This window comes from Rhamphochromis sp. 'chilingali', assembly GCF_963969265.1.
Source record: "Rhamphochromis sp. 'chilingali' genome assembly, chromosome: 16".
Taxonomy (NCBI): domain Eukaryota; kingdom Metazoa; phylum Chordata; class Actinopteri; order Cichliformes; family Cichlidae; genus Rhamphochromis; species Rhamphochromis sp. 'chilingali'.
The window spans coordinates 16,187,030-16,206,215 of NC_137943.1; the positions used below are offsets into that span (position 1 = coordinate 16,187,030).

The following is a 19,186-nucleotide window of genomic DNA, read 5'->3' on the forward strand; positions in this document are numbered from 1 at the left end:
TGTGTACAAGATACTCAATTTCGTGCATGCTCAAAAAGCACACAGCGGCGCAATCAAGTAGTCACTTTCACACCCACATCTACATGTTAATGACATGTTAGCATGTGGCTGTGATCATTCATCATGGTAAACCGCAGGGGAACCACCACAAAAATGTTTGAAATAAACCTAATGAGGCACTTAAATCACTTTCACCCAGCTGAACATGCCCAACTTGAAGAAGGGCAAAGTGGCTAAAGCTAAAGCTAACCAGAGCTCAGAGCTAGCCAGATGTCAGCAACCACAACCTGAGGCAGCGTGAGCCTCGGTATGAGCAGTAAAGGAATCAAAGCAGTTAAAAGGAAAATTATGGAGATGAGTGAAAAAGAGAAAAAGGTTGATGTCCTGTTATCTGGTAATTTTATAATTTAAAGGAAAATGATATATAGGCACCTGACACTTGTTTTGTTGTACAAATGCTCCTGCTTTGTTTGGGAAGGTAAAATTTGTCAGGTAAAGGTGGGTGTATAGCAACTTTATTATTTGCACCCCTCTATTTTTATTTAGAGAAAATGTTAAAGCTTAATAATTTATCTTATTTGGAAAATAAAATGAAGCATTTTATGGCTGTTTGGCTGATTATTGTTTTGGTGCATCAGTGAATCTCAAATCTAATGCATTGTTTTCTGTAGTTTTGGTCCAAAACAACCGGACTAATTATCCTTTAAAGCCATAAATACTTTTTGTTCACAGCTGGTAAGTGTTGGTTGCTGGGTCACTGCCTGCCTGTTCAGTAGAAGGGAACATTAAGAAAGGCAGAAATACAATTCAAATACACATGTAACATTTAACATGAATCTGTCAAAACAATTATTATTTTTGAACTGTTAGTGTTGTTGTGCTGCACCTTTGGTATGCATGTCAGATCTTATTAAGAACAGCTTTTAAACATATATCTGTTTTATGTGTGGAAAATGTGTTGTGTCTTTGCGATGGTCACCAGCCATATGTATGTAGGTCTCTCAGTATCTGTGGGCAGCTGATTTGAGGCTGCACATGAGACACAGCTCTATGTGCCGTGGCGAAAGCTATCAGTTTTTGGTAGGGCATGCTCGTATTACAAGAAAAACACTTGGCTTCGTGATCATTTTGATGGCATTACTACAGTTTGCACATCGTGCAAATGTTGCTAATGGTGAACACTGCTGTTCACCATTTGATCAAGTTGGTCTATAAAGTCTTGGAACGACTAGAGTTGCATTTATTTAAGCCCATAATATGTGTAGGTAGTAAATAGGAAGTCAGTCGGTTAAGCTAGAGGAAATCCTGGTCATGCTAACATCTGCAATCAGCTAATTTGAGATATCAGCTAAACATTTTTGAAGAAAAAAGGTATCTAACCAACATTTGTGTTTTAGCCGTTTGTGAAGAGAATATCAACAGCGAGGCAAAATTAAAAGTAAAAAGTAAACAAAATAAAAAATAAATGAATAAATCAAAAAGAGAGACAGAAACATAGAAGGGGATAATGACAGTTAACAATGGCTGTTATGCAAGAAAATGTACAAGTCCACTTGCTCCATCTGCCACTGGGGTTTTCTTGATTAATCATGAAGGAATTTGCGACATGGCTCATACCATAAGAGAAAAACAAACTGTGGAGACCACAATGAGAAGGGCTCACTCCAGATATTGTGCAGATGACAATATCACAGCCATACATGCAAACTCACACACACGAGGTTATTACAGGTTATTTTAGCTTGTATTCCTTGAGGAATACAAAAAACCCCTGCCACACTCTAATGCTTAAACAGAGTCAAAGCTCTGCTCGGTAGCAATAAAAGCTCCTTTTACACGTGTGTAAAATGCCTCATAAAGACCTAAAGACCCAGAAAATGCGGGAAACAGTCCTTTTCTATCCTGGATAGCTCCTGTAAGATTCATATCACTGTTGTGCTATGGAGCCTTTCATTGAATTATCGAATTACAATACAGAAAACAAGGTCTTAAAACGCTCCATTAGCATAACAGGGCAATAATACTGAGTTTCAATCAAAAAAGAGAAAAGAGGAATATTGTTCCACTTTGTTCCAGTTAGCCTCATTCCATTTCTGTGAGAATACCTAAAAGCTGCAGATAGTTCCCTTTAAATCTGAAAAGCCCTGAGCATTTTTTTTGTCCTCTTAGCTCCTCCTCCCTCTTTCATCCTAATACCTCCACTTCCCTGTATAAATGTATCATTACAGTATCATTATGTCTATGGTATCCCCCCCAGCCTCCATTTACAGGGACTTAGGTACTGTGTTCTGGGACTTAGGTGGACCCATTATGTTATTAAGTCATTATGAACCGGGACACAGAGAAAATAATACCCATAATGGGAGCTACATTGGGCACTGCTTAAGTCTATAACTATAACTCCCATCCTCCCTGCTTTCCTGCCTATTTGTCTGTCTGCCTGTAAACCTGTACGTGCTCTGTGTCATGTTACACATACCCAACAAAGCTATTTACCAGAAAAACAGAAAAATAGTGTGAAGTGAAACTTCTGATTTATTTAATTATGTAAACATGTGTTGGCAACAACGGGCTCACCCCAGAATTAGGATATGCTGTCCACCCCAGCTCAGCTGTGGCCACCCGAGTGTCCATCAAGGTCTCTGCAGCAAAGAAAGAAAAAGACAGAGAGAACCAGCGGTTAGCCACACAGAAGCTGTTTTGAGTACCATCCCACACAGCTAAATTATATTCAAGCCCCAGTGATCGCTTGACACTCATTGATGAACAGAAAGCAAGAATCCCTACAGTGTTTCATCCGTCTCTGTTACTCTTCTGTTAAGACTAGAAACAAATCCTTGGCACTTTGCTGGAAGGAACCTCTGAGAGACTAAAAAAAACTCTTTGCATTGTGTTATCTCGCTATATACAGTACTAGACTACATCCTGCCTTTGTCCTGCTTATATGTGTGCAAGTATTATGAAAGATAAGTGGGTATGTCGATACACTGTATGAGGTTTGCAGATGGCCTGGCAAAAAGAGTTGGCTTCACATATGAAGAAGGAGCCCTCCAAGGTTAGGCTCTGATGTATTTGCGTCAGCTTTCCTTAACCTAAAGTTATGAAAACGCATATATCTGCAAGCCATAAAATGTTTTTTAATTTCAGATTAATTAGCTAATTTTCTAAACGCCTGCCAAAAAACATGATGACCTATGTTGGATAACTTTAGGCTACACAAAATGAAAGAGTAACACAATACAGCCTGAAAAAGGAAGAAAAAAGTACAGAGAAATGTTCAAGGATTGGATTTATCTTTGTTTGGACTTTTATTATACAACATGTCATATCTGGCCACATATCAGTGCAATATGAGAACACAGATTGCCCCCTTCCTAATCCTCAGGGACATAGCTTAGACAAATAAGTCTGGCAGCTCACACCAGAAGTTTATCAGCTCTTTTTTTGATTAATATCTGCCTTGCTGGTACATGATATGTTGCTCAAGGAAAGAAGAGAGAAATATGGCAGTTTTCACAAAGCGCTCACCTGCCCCTCTCCCTGCAATACAGATTTATAGAGCGATGGACTAACTGACATGCTGGCCTTAGCAGAGTAATGATAGATTGATAATTTCCCCTGTAACAGACAGTTTATCCTCGGTCCTAAAACATTAATATTACAGAGAGTGAACCAAAGGATATTTCACATTTTCCGATGTCCCCTGCCACGACATACACTCCATTGTGTTTGTTGTTTTGTGTTGTGTCCAGACAGATTAAAAACTGCGAGACAGAAGGGTGAATGGTATGCTTGTGTGATGATCTGCATTCTGTAGTAGACAAGCAGAAAGTGTGTGTGTGTGCAATTTTCATAGGAACTGTGGTCGTTGTGTGTTTGGCTTGGAGCTCTTCCACTTTCACAGCAAATGGTTGGCTAGCACAACCCACATGTGTTGTTGATAAGGGAGAAATCTCACTCTGATTAAATGCATAGACACAACGATGCCCTCTTTCAAGATTTCCAGGAGAGGTTCCAGCCCTCATCACCCTCCCTTTACCTACTCCCCCAGAACAAGCACGCACTCGCAGCTGCTGCTAATTTGGAGTCTCACTGAAGTCGCTGTGCATTTTGAAATCATTCCAAATGACGGAACACTCAAAGCCCGTCATCCGTGGTTCAAGAGCGTTGGTTAAAATTTTTTTAAAAACAAGTACATTGTGGTAAGGATGAGTGACAAGCCACCTGTAAGAAGAAAAGAGCCTTTTCATTCTCAATCTCTACTTACTGGGAGAAACTGTCCTCAGACATGAAACCAATTAGCCCCTGCACACACAAGCACTCACAATGCATGTTAGGACACACGCAGATGGACACCCGTTCTGCTCATGCACCAGCCAACTTAGAGAGCAATTTTCTGTGTACACCTACAGTGACAGCCTTGTTCACACCCGGCTTCCATCAGAGTATTTCAATTTCCCTAAGATCAGCCTTGCCTTGTCTAGTTTCCACAGCCAGCCAGCTCCAGCCTGCCTGCCTGCCTGCTTGTACGACTTGCTGTCAGCTGGGGAGATAGGAGCATGAAACAGCCCTCAGCGCCAGCCAGCATTGTGGGGACTGCCAAACCTTTCTCTGGGGAAATCACAGAAGCTTTAGTCAAATCACACAGGCTCTTGGTCGACCATTTTTTTTTTCCTATTTCCTTTTAAAATGGAAGGGGGAGGGTTGGGGTTGGAGGGGATTCGGTCTAAGATAGGATGCGGAAACGAAAAAAAAAAAAAAAGGTCAAAGGCCCAAGGGAGGGGTGGATGAGCAGAGTCATGTGGTCTAATGCCTACCATTAGCAGAATATCAAAGTAGCGGATGAGTAAATGGAGTATGCTAAGTGGTGATTAGCAACGGGGAGGGGCTCGAACAGCCATCATGGCATTGCTCGCACACCTGTCCACTGGCACTGGAGATTTTGAAAATGTCCCTTGTGTATGTGCATGTGTATGTGTATGTGTGGGGCTTTTAAATGAGCACTTCTGTGAACCGTTCATCCATTAAATGATAAGTGGATTTGAATAGTTTCATTATAAAATCAACTTAATTACACGAAACATCTCTTCGAAAAAGAGGAAACATTGTTTTTTATTGCTGAAATTACAAGTTATCTAAATAGCCTAAGGTTACACACTAATTAAATTTTGGTATAGGTATTTTTTTTAATTTATTTAATATTGGGTAATATTGGGTAAATAATAAACAATTAATCTGTTAGTTTAATTGGTTATTATAATGAGTTTTAGTTTCAGTTGATTGCCTGTTTCTCTGTTGCCCCTGTAATGGAGTGGCGATCTGTCCAGGGTGTACTCTGCCCCCCCACCCCACCCCACCCCCAACACAAACACAATACAGTATGGAGTGCAGTTAAAAACAATACATTACTGAAAATTGCATTTCAAGGACCCGGGATGTTTATTGTCTGTCTAGAAGCTTAATGTTGGGTTACTCCTTAGCATTGTAAAAGCAATTAGTCGTCCACGCACTCCAAGTTTATAGCAAGTCATTTGCAAGGCAAGGAAAGGACCTTGCCATGTCCCTAGTGTTTGGAAGGTAGCCCAGTGTGTTTTCTTCTGTATTCATATTCTGCTATGTCAGCTCCACCTGCAAGCTCCACTAAATTAAGACCAGGCAGTTTCACCAGTAGTTGAGTCTTTGTGAAAATTGTTAACATGGAGAGATTAATGTTAACTAAGCAGCCACGGCTCATAAATCTATTGGAAAACAATGGCTTGTAGGTGTCGGCGTCACCAGCCTTAAATACATTCAAGGATCCGTAAGGCTCGAGGCTGTATTGCAACTGCATCACAGAATATTAGTTACCCTTTATCATACAATGGATGTAGGTTGGATAACACTGCAAGAGTACCAGTCAAAACCCAAAAGTCGCAAGCCAAAGCCAAGACTCAGATGAGGCCTTGCAGCTCCCAATCCCCGAGAGCACAGCTCCTTCTTATTAGCAGCAAGTGATAGATCAATACCAAATGGTAGGTTCTGGAAGCAGCCTACCATTTGGGGCTAGAGAAAGGGAGGGAGAGAAATGAAAGAGTGAGAGAGACTACATTAAACATTGATGGGGCTCTGCATTATAGATCGATAAGGCAGCTCTCTTCGCACAATTACACGTCAGCAAGCAGTCGCATGACACATCGCATAGACACGCATGATTACGTGGAAGTTGTACACACTAAAGAACATCAATAGAACGGGAGTTCAGTGAAGGAACAACAGCAAAAATGAATTGGCCAATCTCTCTGCCCTCTTTTAGCTCTCATGCATGACTTTAATTCTACGCTTTAAAAGTCAGAATGCCAACATGTCTGTGTAATTCCCTCCTTTGCAGCCAATCTGAGACTGTATGGCCACTAGTCGATACAACATGTGCCGAAGTGCCTCTCTGAAGCTTCCTGGCTCCTCAATCAATACAGCAGGCCATTCTCCACGGATTTCCATTCTCTTTCCATCTTTTACATTCATCTATTCTTTAGCCTCCCCCCACTCCCCAATGTCCTCCTGTTCAAGGATGCTGGTATACTTTGTAATTCAATGAGACAATCACGTCCAGATGCAGGATGCAAAGCTTTAAGGGTCTTCTCTTTGTGACTGTAGCAGCAAAGCGAAAGAAGATCTGAGGCCCTTGGATGACATTATGTAAGTGGGGTTTATCTTTTCTTGGGGGGATGGAATCAAGATGGTCGGATAAAGAATGAAAAAGAGGGAGAAAAAAAGAAGACAAATAGACAGAAAGACGGAGATGAAAAACCAAGTGGAGAAATCAGCGGGATTGGAATGAGCACTTAACAATGATGAAACCCCATGGTAGCCTGCTGAGCCTGGCATCTTAATACAGAGCTGAAAACAAAGTGACAAACAAACACGAACGAAAGATGCTGCATCTCCCAAACTAATCAGCCGTCCACTCAGGGGACTTATGAATATAAAAAGAACGTTTTGACAGAGTGAAGTATTTTCCGAACAAATCATGTGGAAGTGTCTCACGCAGACAGACACCACTTACCCGCTGCATCCCTGATTTCGAAAGAAAAGACCGCTTCACGTCCAGCATGGTTAAGGCCATTTAGCAGATTTGGAAACTGCAGTTATGGCACAGTACTGCTTCAGGGGGAAGAAGAATATAAAAAGGCAATATCTGATTGAGTCACCATGTTCAACAAAGAAGACAATCCATACAAACACAGATGTGAGACTTCTCTACTCCGTGCCACACTAAAGCTCTGTCACTCATACTGAAGGATTTTTACTTTAAATAGAAGATACAGAACAGGCAACTGAAATGCATCAAAAGAAATGTGTTACTTCAATGTCCCCCTGAAGACAGAAATGACAATGTGACTAAATTTGAAAACTGAAGGAAAAAAAAAAGAAAAAATCTGCCAGCCTCCTCCGAGACATTAGCGTGGAGTGATGGGATACACAAGTCCTGCATCTTCTGAGCCACAGACTCCATTAAACGAACAGGCTCACAAATTACAGATTGCCCACACTCATACACACAGATTTAGTAATAGCGCGCCTGGCTAACAGTCACTCACGACGGCTGTGTGAAAATATAATTTTCGCTCCGTGGAAGAAGAGCAGACACGTATGAAAGACAAAAGAGAAAGAGTCTAGAAGATAAAGATGAACAGGGCAGCACAAGGCAAAGTGTGCTCAGCAGCAGCTGTTGAGAAGAATGTCTTGTAAGAGCAGAAATTTAATAAACACACAGCATCTGAAGAACCTGATGAAATTATCCTATCATCACAGGAAGGTGACATTACCTTGGCCTCGCACATCTGGGCTGCTGTGTCGCATTCAATATAAGATTCAACCTTGCGGCACTTGGTGAGCAGCCACATTCTTTCCCCGCTGTTACCGGTTTGTAATAGAGTTGTTATGGTATTGAAGCAGGAAAACACAACAGCCCCCCCTGAGGCAGGCTTGGCAAATACAGACAGGTACATGGTCAAACAAAGGCTATACCAACACCAAAGTCTCATGCATCTGATCATATCTTAGTGGTCAGTCTGTCACTCAGCTACCTGCATAATGTAGGAACAGCACATTTATACACAAGCCCCCACGTTGCACCTTTTCATCTATTCTTCTCCCTCTTTTCCTTTCTTTCACTCTTTTCTCTTCCCTCGCTTGGTCAGGGGAGAGAGGTTAGGCACATCATTTGCATTCATTAACATTACATTAGCAGACAGAGTGATCTTTAGAAACCAGGCTGCCGGAGAGTGTCATCTTTAATTCATCATAACCCCACCACCTACCCACCCACCCTTCCGCTTTCTCTTTACCTCCACCTTCTTCTCTCTTTTCTTCCCTTTTCATCCACCCATCTCTCCCTCGTTCCTCTCGTCCCTTAATCTCAGTGCATCATTTATCCCCCTCATCCCTGCAACTTTCTTCACTCTCCATTTAACACCGTCTTTCATCTCCTTCACTTTAGCCATCTCTGTTTACCTTTACACTGCCACAGAGCTGTCTGTATTTTGCTCTGCCTCCTGTTAATGACAGGCTACCGGGAAGGGGTTCGAACCCTGCCCCTGCGTAAGCCTTTTCAATATAGGAAGGAGAAGAGACGCGCCCAAAAAAGACCAATATACACATCATAAGCATCAGTCTGGGAGACAAGACTGAGCTGATGATCTCTAGGCTTTATTCAGGGTTCTCTGGCATAACCTTATGACCCGAGCTTATTCTAAAAATAAAAAATAGCTTCCTAACAAGCTCTGCTTGTATTTGTATCTGTACAAGTGCATCTTAAAAATTTCAATAATATGATTTTACATTAGTTACACTTTTACATATTCTATATTTTTCACATGTAAAATGAATTATGTCAAACTATTTTTATTTTACTTGTCATGATTATGGGTTCTAGCTCATAAAAATGAAAAGCACATGAAATCCACAGCATTATCTAATGCCTAAAAGTAATAATTAAGGGAAAAAGATCTTAAATACTAATAACTGATAACAAGATTAAACCTAAATCATTTTGTCCTCACAAAACTGCCCAGGATCAGATTTCCTATAGCAGCAGACCAGCAGCAGTGACCAAGCAATAATCCAGATGGAAGCAGCACTGCCCTCCCACAATCATCACAATACTCATTACTGCTGATATTGCCTCAGCCAGCCTGTCTGCTTTTAAGAAACCTGGCAATTTGCTGCAGTAAAATGAGGTAATTACAACTCTTATCAAGCTCCTCACCTCACAAAACAGCATTTAGAGAGAGGGAGACTACTCTCCGATGGTTCACTGGCTGTGGAACAAGGCTTTGGCTGGCTTCCCAATCACTCAGCCACACCCACTCACTGTCATTTATTCTATTTGCAACTCCTGCTCCTACCCACTCTCCGTTGCTTCCAATAAAAGCATTTCAGTGGAAATTTGATCACTTTATTGACACAGCTGGATAAAATTTACTCCGTCAGTCCCACTAGACTAAAAGTTTGATAAGGCTTACGTGAGTCACAAGGACACAAAGAAAATGACTTTCCAGCACAAGAACTGCACAAGGAGATTCCTTCCTAGTACCAAAATGGAAAATAGGAAAAATTAAATTCTGCAAAACTCTATGTTGGAGGGCTAGCACAGAGAAAATTGCAATTTAATAGTTTCCCATAAGGAGAATGAGTCTACTCTATAGTTTTGACATTTCTAACCTTCACATGAAAGTCAGAAGTTAGCTCTAGCTTACTGTCATCACTTCTCCTGCCTAGAGACACAATGAGCCACAGAGAAGTACCATGCCCGGGTCACACTGGGATTGCGTGAGGCTGACATTTACCACTATAAGTTATAGCTAATGGGCTATTCAGAGTGAGTAAAATCATCTGTGTTTTTCAAGTCGACCAGGAAGTGCTGAGTGAACAGAATTATGTCATTCACTGAAACTCCCAGTGCAGTCCCCCTCACTCTAATTAGGACAGTAAGAATTACCAATTAGTGAGGTCCTGCATGTGCTGGAATACAGTCATGTGAAAATGAAAGAAAAAAATAAGTAGACTCTTACTGTTTATATGGCAATTAACAGGGCAAGTAGCTGCCAGCTAATCTAAGCTATTCTAGCAATCGAATTCACCAGGTTAACTTCTACAAAAGCAACATGGACATTGAGGTGTGTGAACATAATGCCTTCCCAGGACATCCTAACAAATTAACCTGAAGGCAACACAGTGTAATACTTGGAAAATTTACAAAGAACCCAAGACCTAAGTAACCTAGTGACCTCTGCAGACCTCAGTAAGCATGTTAGACGGTACAAAGACTGACAAGTATGGCCTTTTTTCTTTCTCTCTCTCTCTTTCTCTTTTTTTTTTTTTTTTTTTTTACAAGGCTTGAAGAACAGTGTCTTCTCTCCAAACTGAACATGGCAGCACAGATAAGGTTTGCAACGTCACACCTGAACAAACCACAGTACTTCTGGAACAATGTCATGTTCATTTAGTGCCTGAAATGTATTGTTGAAATTTTCTAGAGCTAGTACATTCCCGACCTACAGTATTGTTTGGTCTGTGATTTCACTCTGACACTACAGTGGTTGCTAGGCAACGTGATGACGGCATAATATATCACCCATAATGAAAGTTTTGTGGATATAAATTAGATCAGATTCTTGTGAAATTACACCGATATGATGCTTTTATAAGGTGTTACAGGCACACAACAAATTCTAAATGGGTCCTGGTGGCTGGTAGGAACATGATGACAACAAAATACCTGACACAGATGTACCTGGTTTTGACTGCACTGGCTTAACTCCTGATCATGTAGTAGCAAGTCTGCGACACGTATATGTGTCCTGCAACTTATGAATAACGGAAAACAAAAGAACAACGTGCCTTTAGTGATAAGCAGCAGCACATACAGCAGTCGGATGAATAAGATAAGATAAAGACACTTTGCGTGATGGTGTCAGTACCACATCGCTTTAAAAGGCAATTTTCCAAATGTTTGCCAGTACACATTTCATACATTGCTTTTGCTAAGGCTTAAGTGTATGCTGAGCAAATATGACTACCATCTCACAAAGTGTTTGTTATCTGCAGTCGTGGAGCTATTAATGTAGATGGGTGCTGGAATGACTCCCAGAGAGTTTCCATACACTAGTACTCCTCTTTTCTCCTCCCCAGGAGTGTTGTTAGCCCGCGTGTCCCCTGGCAGCTCACTTGACATAATGAGGCTGACAGACCTAAACAAACTCAGGTGGAGAACAGGGGCAGAGAAAAAAATATCAAGTACAGTCATTGGAGATGGACGAATGAGGTGAGGTGAGCAACCTGCTATGTCTGGCAAGATGTACGGCTACTGCTGTAGTGTCTGTGGCTTAATGTGATAGAGCATGAGTCATAACACTTCTTTGTTTCCCGTCTGTTTTCCTATCATATTCTTTATTTCCTTTTTTGCCTGTTTATGCTCTGCTGTACTCAGACGCAGTTCTATAAAGGCATAGGGTGATAACTGATTGAAAGAAAGTGCACTGTACCATCTCCTTTTTTCTCCCCTTTATTCCTTCTTTTCTTCTCTTTATCTTTTGGTTCTCTGTCCCTCTTTCTCTCTCTCTCCCCAGGTGTGCTGGTCGCTGGAGCGACCAGGAAGTGCTGAGTGAACAGAATTATGTCATTCACTGAAACTCCCAGTGCAGTCCCCCTCACTCTAATTAGGACAGTAAGAATTACCAATTAGTGAGGTCCTGCATGTGCTGGAATACAGTCATGTGAAAATGAAAGAAAAAAATAAGTAGACTCTTACTGTTTATATGGCAATTAACAGGGCAAGTAGCTGCCAGCTAATCTAAGCTATTCTAGCAATCGAATTCACCAGGTTAACTTCTACAAAAGCAACATGGACATTGAGGTGTGTGAACATAATGCCTTCCCAGGACATCCTAACAAATTAACCTGAAGGCAACACAGTGTAATACTTGGAAAATTTACAAAGAACCCAAGACCTAAGTAACCTAGTGACCTCTGCAGACCTCAGTAAGCATGTTAGACGGTACAAAGACTGACAAGTATGGCCTTTTTTCTTTCTCTCTCTCTCTCTTTCTCTTTTTTTTTTTTTTTTTTTTACAAGGCTTGAAGAACAGTGTCTTCTCTCCAAACTGAACATGGCAGCACAGATAAGGTTTGCAACGTCACACCTGAACAAACCACAGTACTTCTGGAACAATGTCCTTTAGACAGATGACACCAAAGTATAGATGTCTGGCCACAATGCACTGCACCACATTTGGAGAAAACCAAATACACCAGTCCAAACACTTTACACCAGTGGTGGGGTGATAAAGGCGGGGGTTATTTGAGCTCGTGTTGCAGCCAGAGGACCTGTGCTCCTTGCATTGAGTTGACCACAAACTCCAAAGCCAAAGTATTGTTGAGTTAAATGTGAGGTTATCTGTCCAACAGGTAAAGTTTGTCCCAAATAGGGTCATGTAACGGGGCAATGAACCCAAGCAGACCAGCGAATAGTTGAAAAAGAAAAGAATCAAATCGTTGGAATGGGCAACGAAAGTGCAGACCTCAATTAAATTGAAATGCTGTGTTGGGACCTTAAATGACAAAAATGTCCACAAACCTAAAGGAACAGAAGCAATGCAGTAAATATGAGTGGGACAAAATTCCTCCAAAAATGAAAAAGTCATAATGAAAAGGATTACTCCAAGTTATTGCTGCTAAAAATCTTTCTATAAGATACCCAATCACAGGTTGTACTTGGTGTTTTACAGATCCCTGTGAAAAGTTTCTTTTTCACATGAATGTATATACATTTATCTGGATTGTGATAGAGGAATCACAACGTGTAAAACTGTTAAACTGAGATAAATGCATGAATTAATAAACTTCAATTGTTTACAAAGGTTGAATGATAATACAATGTGAGTCCCCTAGTTGCCTTTTATAACAACACAGAGGCTAGTAGGGCAACGCAGGAGATAGAAATGAATGTCCTCGTCTGCCACACTGTAATACACTTGAACTGAGATAACCATCCTGTAATATGCAGAACCAATATGAAGGGCAGAGAGAAACTGTGAGATACAGAGATGAAGGAAAAAATAAAGTGGATAGTAAGACAAGAGTGAGAAGGAGCAAGAGGAAGGAGGAAGGCGTTCGCTATTCATAAAAAGAGAGATACTCAGAGAGACACTGTGACGGAGAGCATGTCATAAGGCAGTGCTGTGTGTTATCTTATCTAGAAATTGATCTAACCTTAGCTGAACAGTGGAGTTGGATCATTTCTTGGAAACCACACTGTTTGTGTCTTGCAACCAGCATAAACAAAGACGCTCTGTCTCTTTGTGGTTCTTGTAGTATTCATATTCAATAAAACACACACAGTCAAGACCGTCTCATCCAAACGTGGGCACAAGCATCCCGCTAACAGCTGAAAAAAGTTCATGCATAACCTATTGAAAAAAGTATGCACGCACTAAAATGTTCTCCCAACACCCAAAACAGCACAGCTCTGCTGCTCCTCCCGTCAGGACACTGCTAAACCTCCATTGTATAACTAAAACTGTGGGTGCCATCTGTCTGAGCAAAGGGACAATATCAGGGCTTTCTAAAAGGAAGCACAAATTAAGACAATACAGAAAGTCCTTTATTTCCTAAAGATTAGGTTAGTACATATTCACTTATGCTACTGGTAGTTTCTCCCCAATTTTACGAATGAGGCCATGCACCTCTGTCAGCCTGTGTTTAATGGGGGGAGCCAAATACCAGCTAGCAATATCTTATTAAATCCTGTTGTTAACCGTGTTTGGATGTGCCACAAAATTGACCTGTGACTCTTCGATAATTCCCCTATGGGTAGAGAGGAAAAGAGTCAGAAAATCGTGGAGTCAGACAGAGAAGGGACCTTGAGGGTTTGATGTCGTGCTCTCACTCCATCTCATCTGTGGCAGTAAAAGAACGACCTTCAACCACCTTGAACCCACTGGAGCTGAATTTCAATAAAACTCAAATTATCACCCGTGCCCATGGGGCTTGGGAAAAGCACTAAGCTTGAACTGACTGCACGTATAAGACGATTTAACAGTCATATGGAGGTGTGAGTGAGTCAATCATATGACACACTTCTTTTTCACACTGAGGAGTCTCAGCGGTAAGCGGTGGTTACTGTACCCTGCCGGGAGAGGATGCCACTGGGATGGATCACTGATTGTTTTCCATGTGACTAAGTGTGTGTATGGAGGGGGGGGGGGGGGGTTAGATCACCTGAAAGCACATATGCCAACATGCGACCGGAAAAGGGTTATTCAATTTATCTGTGTTCTCCCTTGACCGATGTAGTGAGATGCAGGTAATTGATGCCTCAGTTTGGTATTCCCTAGCCATGTGCTCTCCACCACGGGGACGTTGCTGGCTAAGACGGTGTGAATGAGAGAAATCGTGTGGTGTGATCTCACTCCCTTAACTGCGAGTGAGGTGTTCTTTGGGGATCTCGTTAGTGCAGCTCTACTACACATACACACACAGTCTCAACACCAACAACACACATACATAAGCAGTGAATACATCCCAGGAGTGAGCTAAACCACTAGCGATGGTGACCGTGGACATCCGCAGGTGGAGTTCACCTCTCGTTCTCCCCCTTGCTGCCTATCCCCATAAAAACGCCAGTGGCCTATCCAATGCCTCCGAGCAAACACAATCCTTTCCATTAAAAGCGAACACTAAATCCACCTTCTTGCAGCATATGCTCGCATGCCTGAGGACGTCTATATATTTTTGGAGATGGGCTTTGTTTTTCCTCCAGGGCTTTGCTGGAGTTTGGATTCAGCAGTGCCGGCGTGTACGAAAGAAAATAGTCCTAAGGACAAAAGAAAAACTTTCAGCAGAGGATCTTGACCTTACAGCGTGAGTCTGACATAGGTGGGTTGAGATTCTCCAATCTATAACAAGAGAGAAGGATGGGGAGAGGGAGGAAAAGAGATCATTTTTACCTTTGGGGAGTGAAAGTGAGAGAGACCTTTTTTTGAGTAGGCCTATATTTGTCTGAAGATCTCTCATACTGCAGAGGAAAATGGCGTGTGCCCTCTTTGCTTTCCTCCAGAGGTGGGGAAGAACGTAAAAAAAAAGAGGAAAAGGCTTATTCTCTTAGCTCCCAGGAGAAATATGTGTTTGATGTTCTTCCATTTGATGGTGCCGTTTTTATGTCCACCATCAATGTGCCCATTCTTTTCTTTTGTTTTCGTTTTTTTTTAATCAGTTGTAAGTAAGTATTTATTTTTTTTGTATCTCGCTCTTCCTTCGCAGAGTCACTCTGAATGCTAAGCCACAGCTCAGTAAAACACTGAGCTCTTCTGGGAGAGAAAATGTCATTTCATACACATTACATTCAGTCTGTTATGCCACGGGGAGAGTGTGGGTAATTTTGATCTTGTACTACAAACACACACAGATACATGCACACGCTGAATCTGACCTCATCTCACTTGGAATCCAGGACGCTTGAGCTTTGGCCCACAATGCAACCTCAAATGTCACAGCTGTCCAGTGACACTAGTGGGGAGTGCAAACATCAGCCATCCCTCTGGCAGTCCCAATAGTAGCAATGCCAGCACTAGCTGAATGTAACATTTTCTTTTTTTTAAATATTTTAATCTCGCCATTTTGGATCTTCCAAGCCTTCTGTTGATTGCTAATATAACAGAGACAACATTGGGTGGATCATTGGATGATCTTCAGAATGTAGCATGACAGACTGTGGTTACCATCGCAGCTAAAAATCTTCCTGCCAGAGGGAAAAAAAAAAGAGCTTCCAGGCTGAGCTTTACTTGGCATTCCCACCAGATGAGGCCGTTTACTGCTGTGCTCCAGGAGTCAAAGTGCAACACTCTGCTCGCTGCGCTGCAACCGCACAGCTAAAGAGCCGAGATGCTTCGTTAAATATGTATTCGCCACAGACACATTTTAAGCACTTCCCTTTACTTCACACGTAAGAGGCGGCAGCAGCAGAAACTTGCTAACTGTGCACTTTGCGCACTCGAAAACACAGATTTACTAATGGCCACATGCAAATGTAAATACAGGCGGCACACACAGCTTGCACAGCTGTAAATGTTGATCCGAGCTGTTAAATTGTTTCACCACTTCAGTGCCACCGGGTCAGAATATATGCAGGTGTCTGTCCAAGGCACAGATGTGGTTATCAGCTTGTAGTGGAAATTCACAAAGTGGTTTCCAGGTGTTTGGAGTGAAGAGGACTTACTGAAGACCTACTGTATTTTAGATAAATTCATAGAAATTCTACACATTTTGGGTATGCTGCGTGTAGAGGAGAAAGTCTATACAAGTAGAATTTGGAATTTTATTGGATTTGTGTACAAACAAAAATGTCAAGAAAACGCGATAAACTCCATCCATCTTGTGTCATTTTACTTTGAATACTCATTTAAAATTATCGGGCCCTGGCAGATGGAAATAAATGCCCTAATCATAAGTGGCAATATATTGATGATTTTAAGCTTTAAGCTTTGGTTCAGAGGAAGTAGAAAGAGTATGTTTTCATTACCATCCATCCATCCATTCGCTTCCACTTATCCTTTTCAGGGTCGCGGGGGGCGCTGGAGCCTATCCCAGCTGTCATAGGGCGAGAGGCGGGGTACACCCTGGACAGGTCGCCAGTCTGTCGCAGGGCTAACACATAGGGACAGACAACCCTTCACACTCACATTCACTCGCACATTCACACCTAGTGGTAATTTGGATTATCCAATTAACCTATCCCCCCATGTTTTCATTACGTTAAGCAAAAATGTTGCTTGTCACCCTGAAGAAATGAATGCACGGCCCAAAGGAAACAGATTTTTTAAGGTTGTATTTCAATATTTTTGCTCTCTTTCGCTCACTCTCTCCCTCTCTTTCAGACACACACACACACACACACACACACACACACTTTATATAAAGTCAACCACTGTTATGCCAACAATAATGATGATTCACTTATTTCCCCTGTGGATCTTGAATAGGGTGGAAAAGCATTTCAAGCAATAAACACTAAAACCTTCCACTGACATCCATACAAATGAGTGGATCATAAATTCTTCCAGGCAAGCTTCTTATTCAACAGCAAACATTACTATCTCAAAAATGAAGTTATTTTACTGCTAAATTAATAAATGATATCATAGTTCTGCTACATTTTTAGAAAGTCTAAAAGAAAGCAGTAACTGGTTAGAGCAGTGAAGCTGACTCTAAAACATTTTACTTTTAAATGCTTTCCCAGTAATTATCAGTGCAGTTTGTTGTGATATATAATCAACACTGGATTTGTGTAATAACAGAAAAAAAAAAGCTTCTCTTCATTTAGTGCCTGAAATGTATTGTTGAAATTTTCTAGAGCTAGTACATTCCCGACCTACAGTATTGTTTGGTCTGTGATTTCACTCTGACACTACAGTGGTTGCTAGGCAACGTGATGATGGCATAATATATCACCCATAATGAAAGTTTTGTGGATATAAATTAGATCAGATTCTTGTGAAATTACACCGATATGATGCTTTTATAAGGTGTTACAGGCACACAACAAATTCTAAATGGGTCCTGGTGGCTGGTAGGAACATGATGACAACAAAATACCTGACACAGATGTACCTGGTTTTGACTGCACTGGCTTAACTCCTGATCATGTAGTAGCAAGTCTGCGACACGTATATGTGTCCTGCAACTTATGAATAACGGAAAACAAAAGAACAACGTGCCTTTAGTGATAAGCAGCAGCACATACAGCAGTCGGATGAATAAGATAAGATAAAGACACTTTGCGTGATGGTGTCAGTACCACACCGCTTTAAAAGGCAATTTTCCAAATGTTTGCCAGTACACATTTCATACATTGCTTTTGCTAAGGCTTAAGTGTATGCTGAGCAAATATGACTACCATCTCACAAAGTGTTTGTTATCTGCAGTCGTGGAGCTATTAATGTAGATGGGTGCTGGAATGACTCCCAGAGAGTTTCCATACACTAGTACACTCTTTTCTCCTCCCCAGGAATGTTGTTAGCCCGCGTGTCCCCTGGCAGCTCACTTGACATAATGAGGCTGACAGACCTAAACAAACTCAGGTGGAGAACAGGGGCAGAGAAAAAAATATCAAGTACAGTCATTGGAGATGGACGAATGAGGTGAGGTGAGCAACCTGCTATGTCTGGCAAGATGTACGGCTACTGCTGTAGTGTCTGTGGCTTAATGTGATAGAGCATGAGTCATAACACTTCTTTGTTTCCCGTCTGTTTTCCTATCATATTCTTTATTTCCTTTTTTGCCTGTTTATGCTCTGCTGTACTCAGACGCAGTTCTATAAAGGCATAGGGTGATAACTGATTGAAAGAAAGTGCACTGTACCATCTCCTTTTTTCTCCCCTTTATTCCTTCTTTTCTTCTCTTTATCTTTTGGTTCTCTGTCCCTCTTTCTCTCTCTCTCCCCAGGTGTGCTGGTCGCTGGAGCTAAATGATGAACAGAACCACAGTGTCTGCTGTCTCTAATAGGGACATTATGCAGGAGGATGGGAGAAGCACTCACACCAGGCTCGTAAATCACGTAGACTCCTGTAGAGAGACTCACTGCAAGGCCTCACTGCTCCACTAACCCCGCAACAGATACACAAATATAAACTGAAAATCTACTCAAACACACACCCATGCACATATGCAAACACATATTGCGTATTTGCATACATAGACACGAGAATACAAATTAACACACTCGCGCAAGTGTGCACTTGCACTCGTGCCGTGACTGCACACTCCATTTACCTGACCCCCAGTGCGCAGTCACCATTTGCCATGTAACTACTGAGACAAAATTCACTTACATCTGTCCAGTGACAGCACCTCTGTAGGACAGTGTGCCACACCAAGAGCTTGTGTCAATGTGATTGAAGTTTGACAGAGGACTTAAAGCATTATTAGTGCTCCCTGTCACAGCCCAGCTCACACAGAGGCCTGCCGGTGGCACAGGTGAGGTAAACACAGGCCCCATTTAGCATATTACCCATCAGTCAACACGACAGGCAAAGGAGATAAAGAAATGCACACCCACTAGTGATGGGATTTCCGGCTCTTTTTAGAGATCCGGCTCTTTCGGTTCGGCTCACTAAAAAGAGCCGGCTCTTTCGGCTCCGAACCGGCTCTT

The 19,186-nt window shown here is 41.7% G+C and overlaps 1 protein-coding gene across 2 annotated transcripts in view; it reads right to left on the bottom strand.

The window, feature by feature from the left end:
- ephb1 (EPH receptor B1) overlaps positions 1 to 19,186 on the bottom strand; it is a 182,647-nt gene that overhangs the window by 123,087 nt on the left and 40,374 nt on the right. For both annotated transcript variants that reach the window (XM_080861417.1, XM_080861416.1), the window contains exon 2: positions 2,578 to 2,642. In XM_080861417.1, coding sequence (XP_080717543.1) covers positions 2,578 to 2,642 — 65 coding nt within the window. The remainder of the gene's footprint in view (positions 1 to 2,577; positions 2,643 to 19,186) is intronic.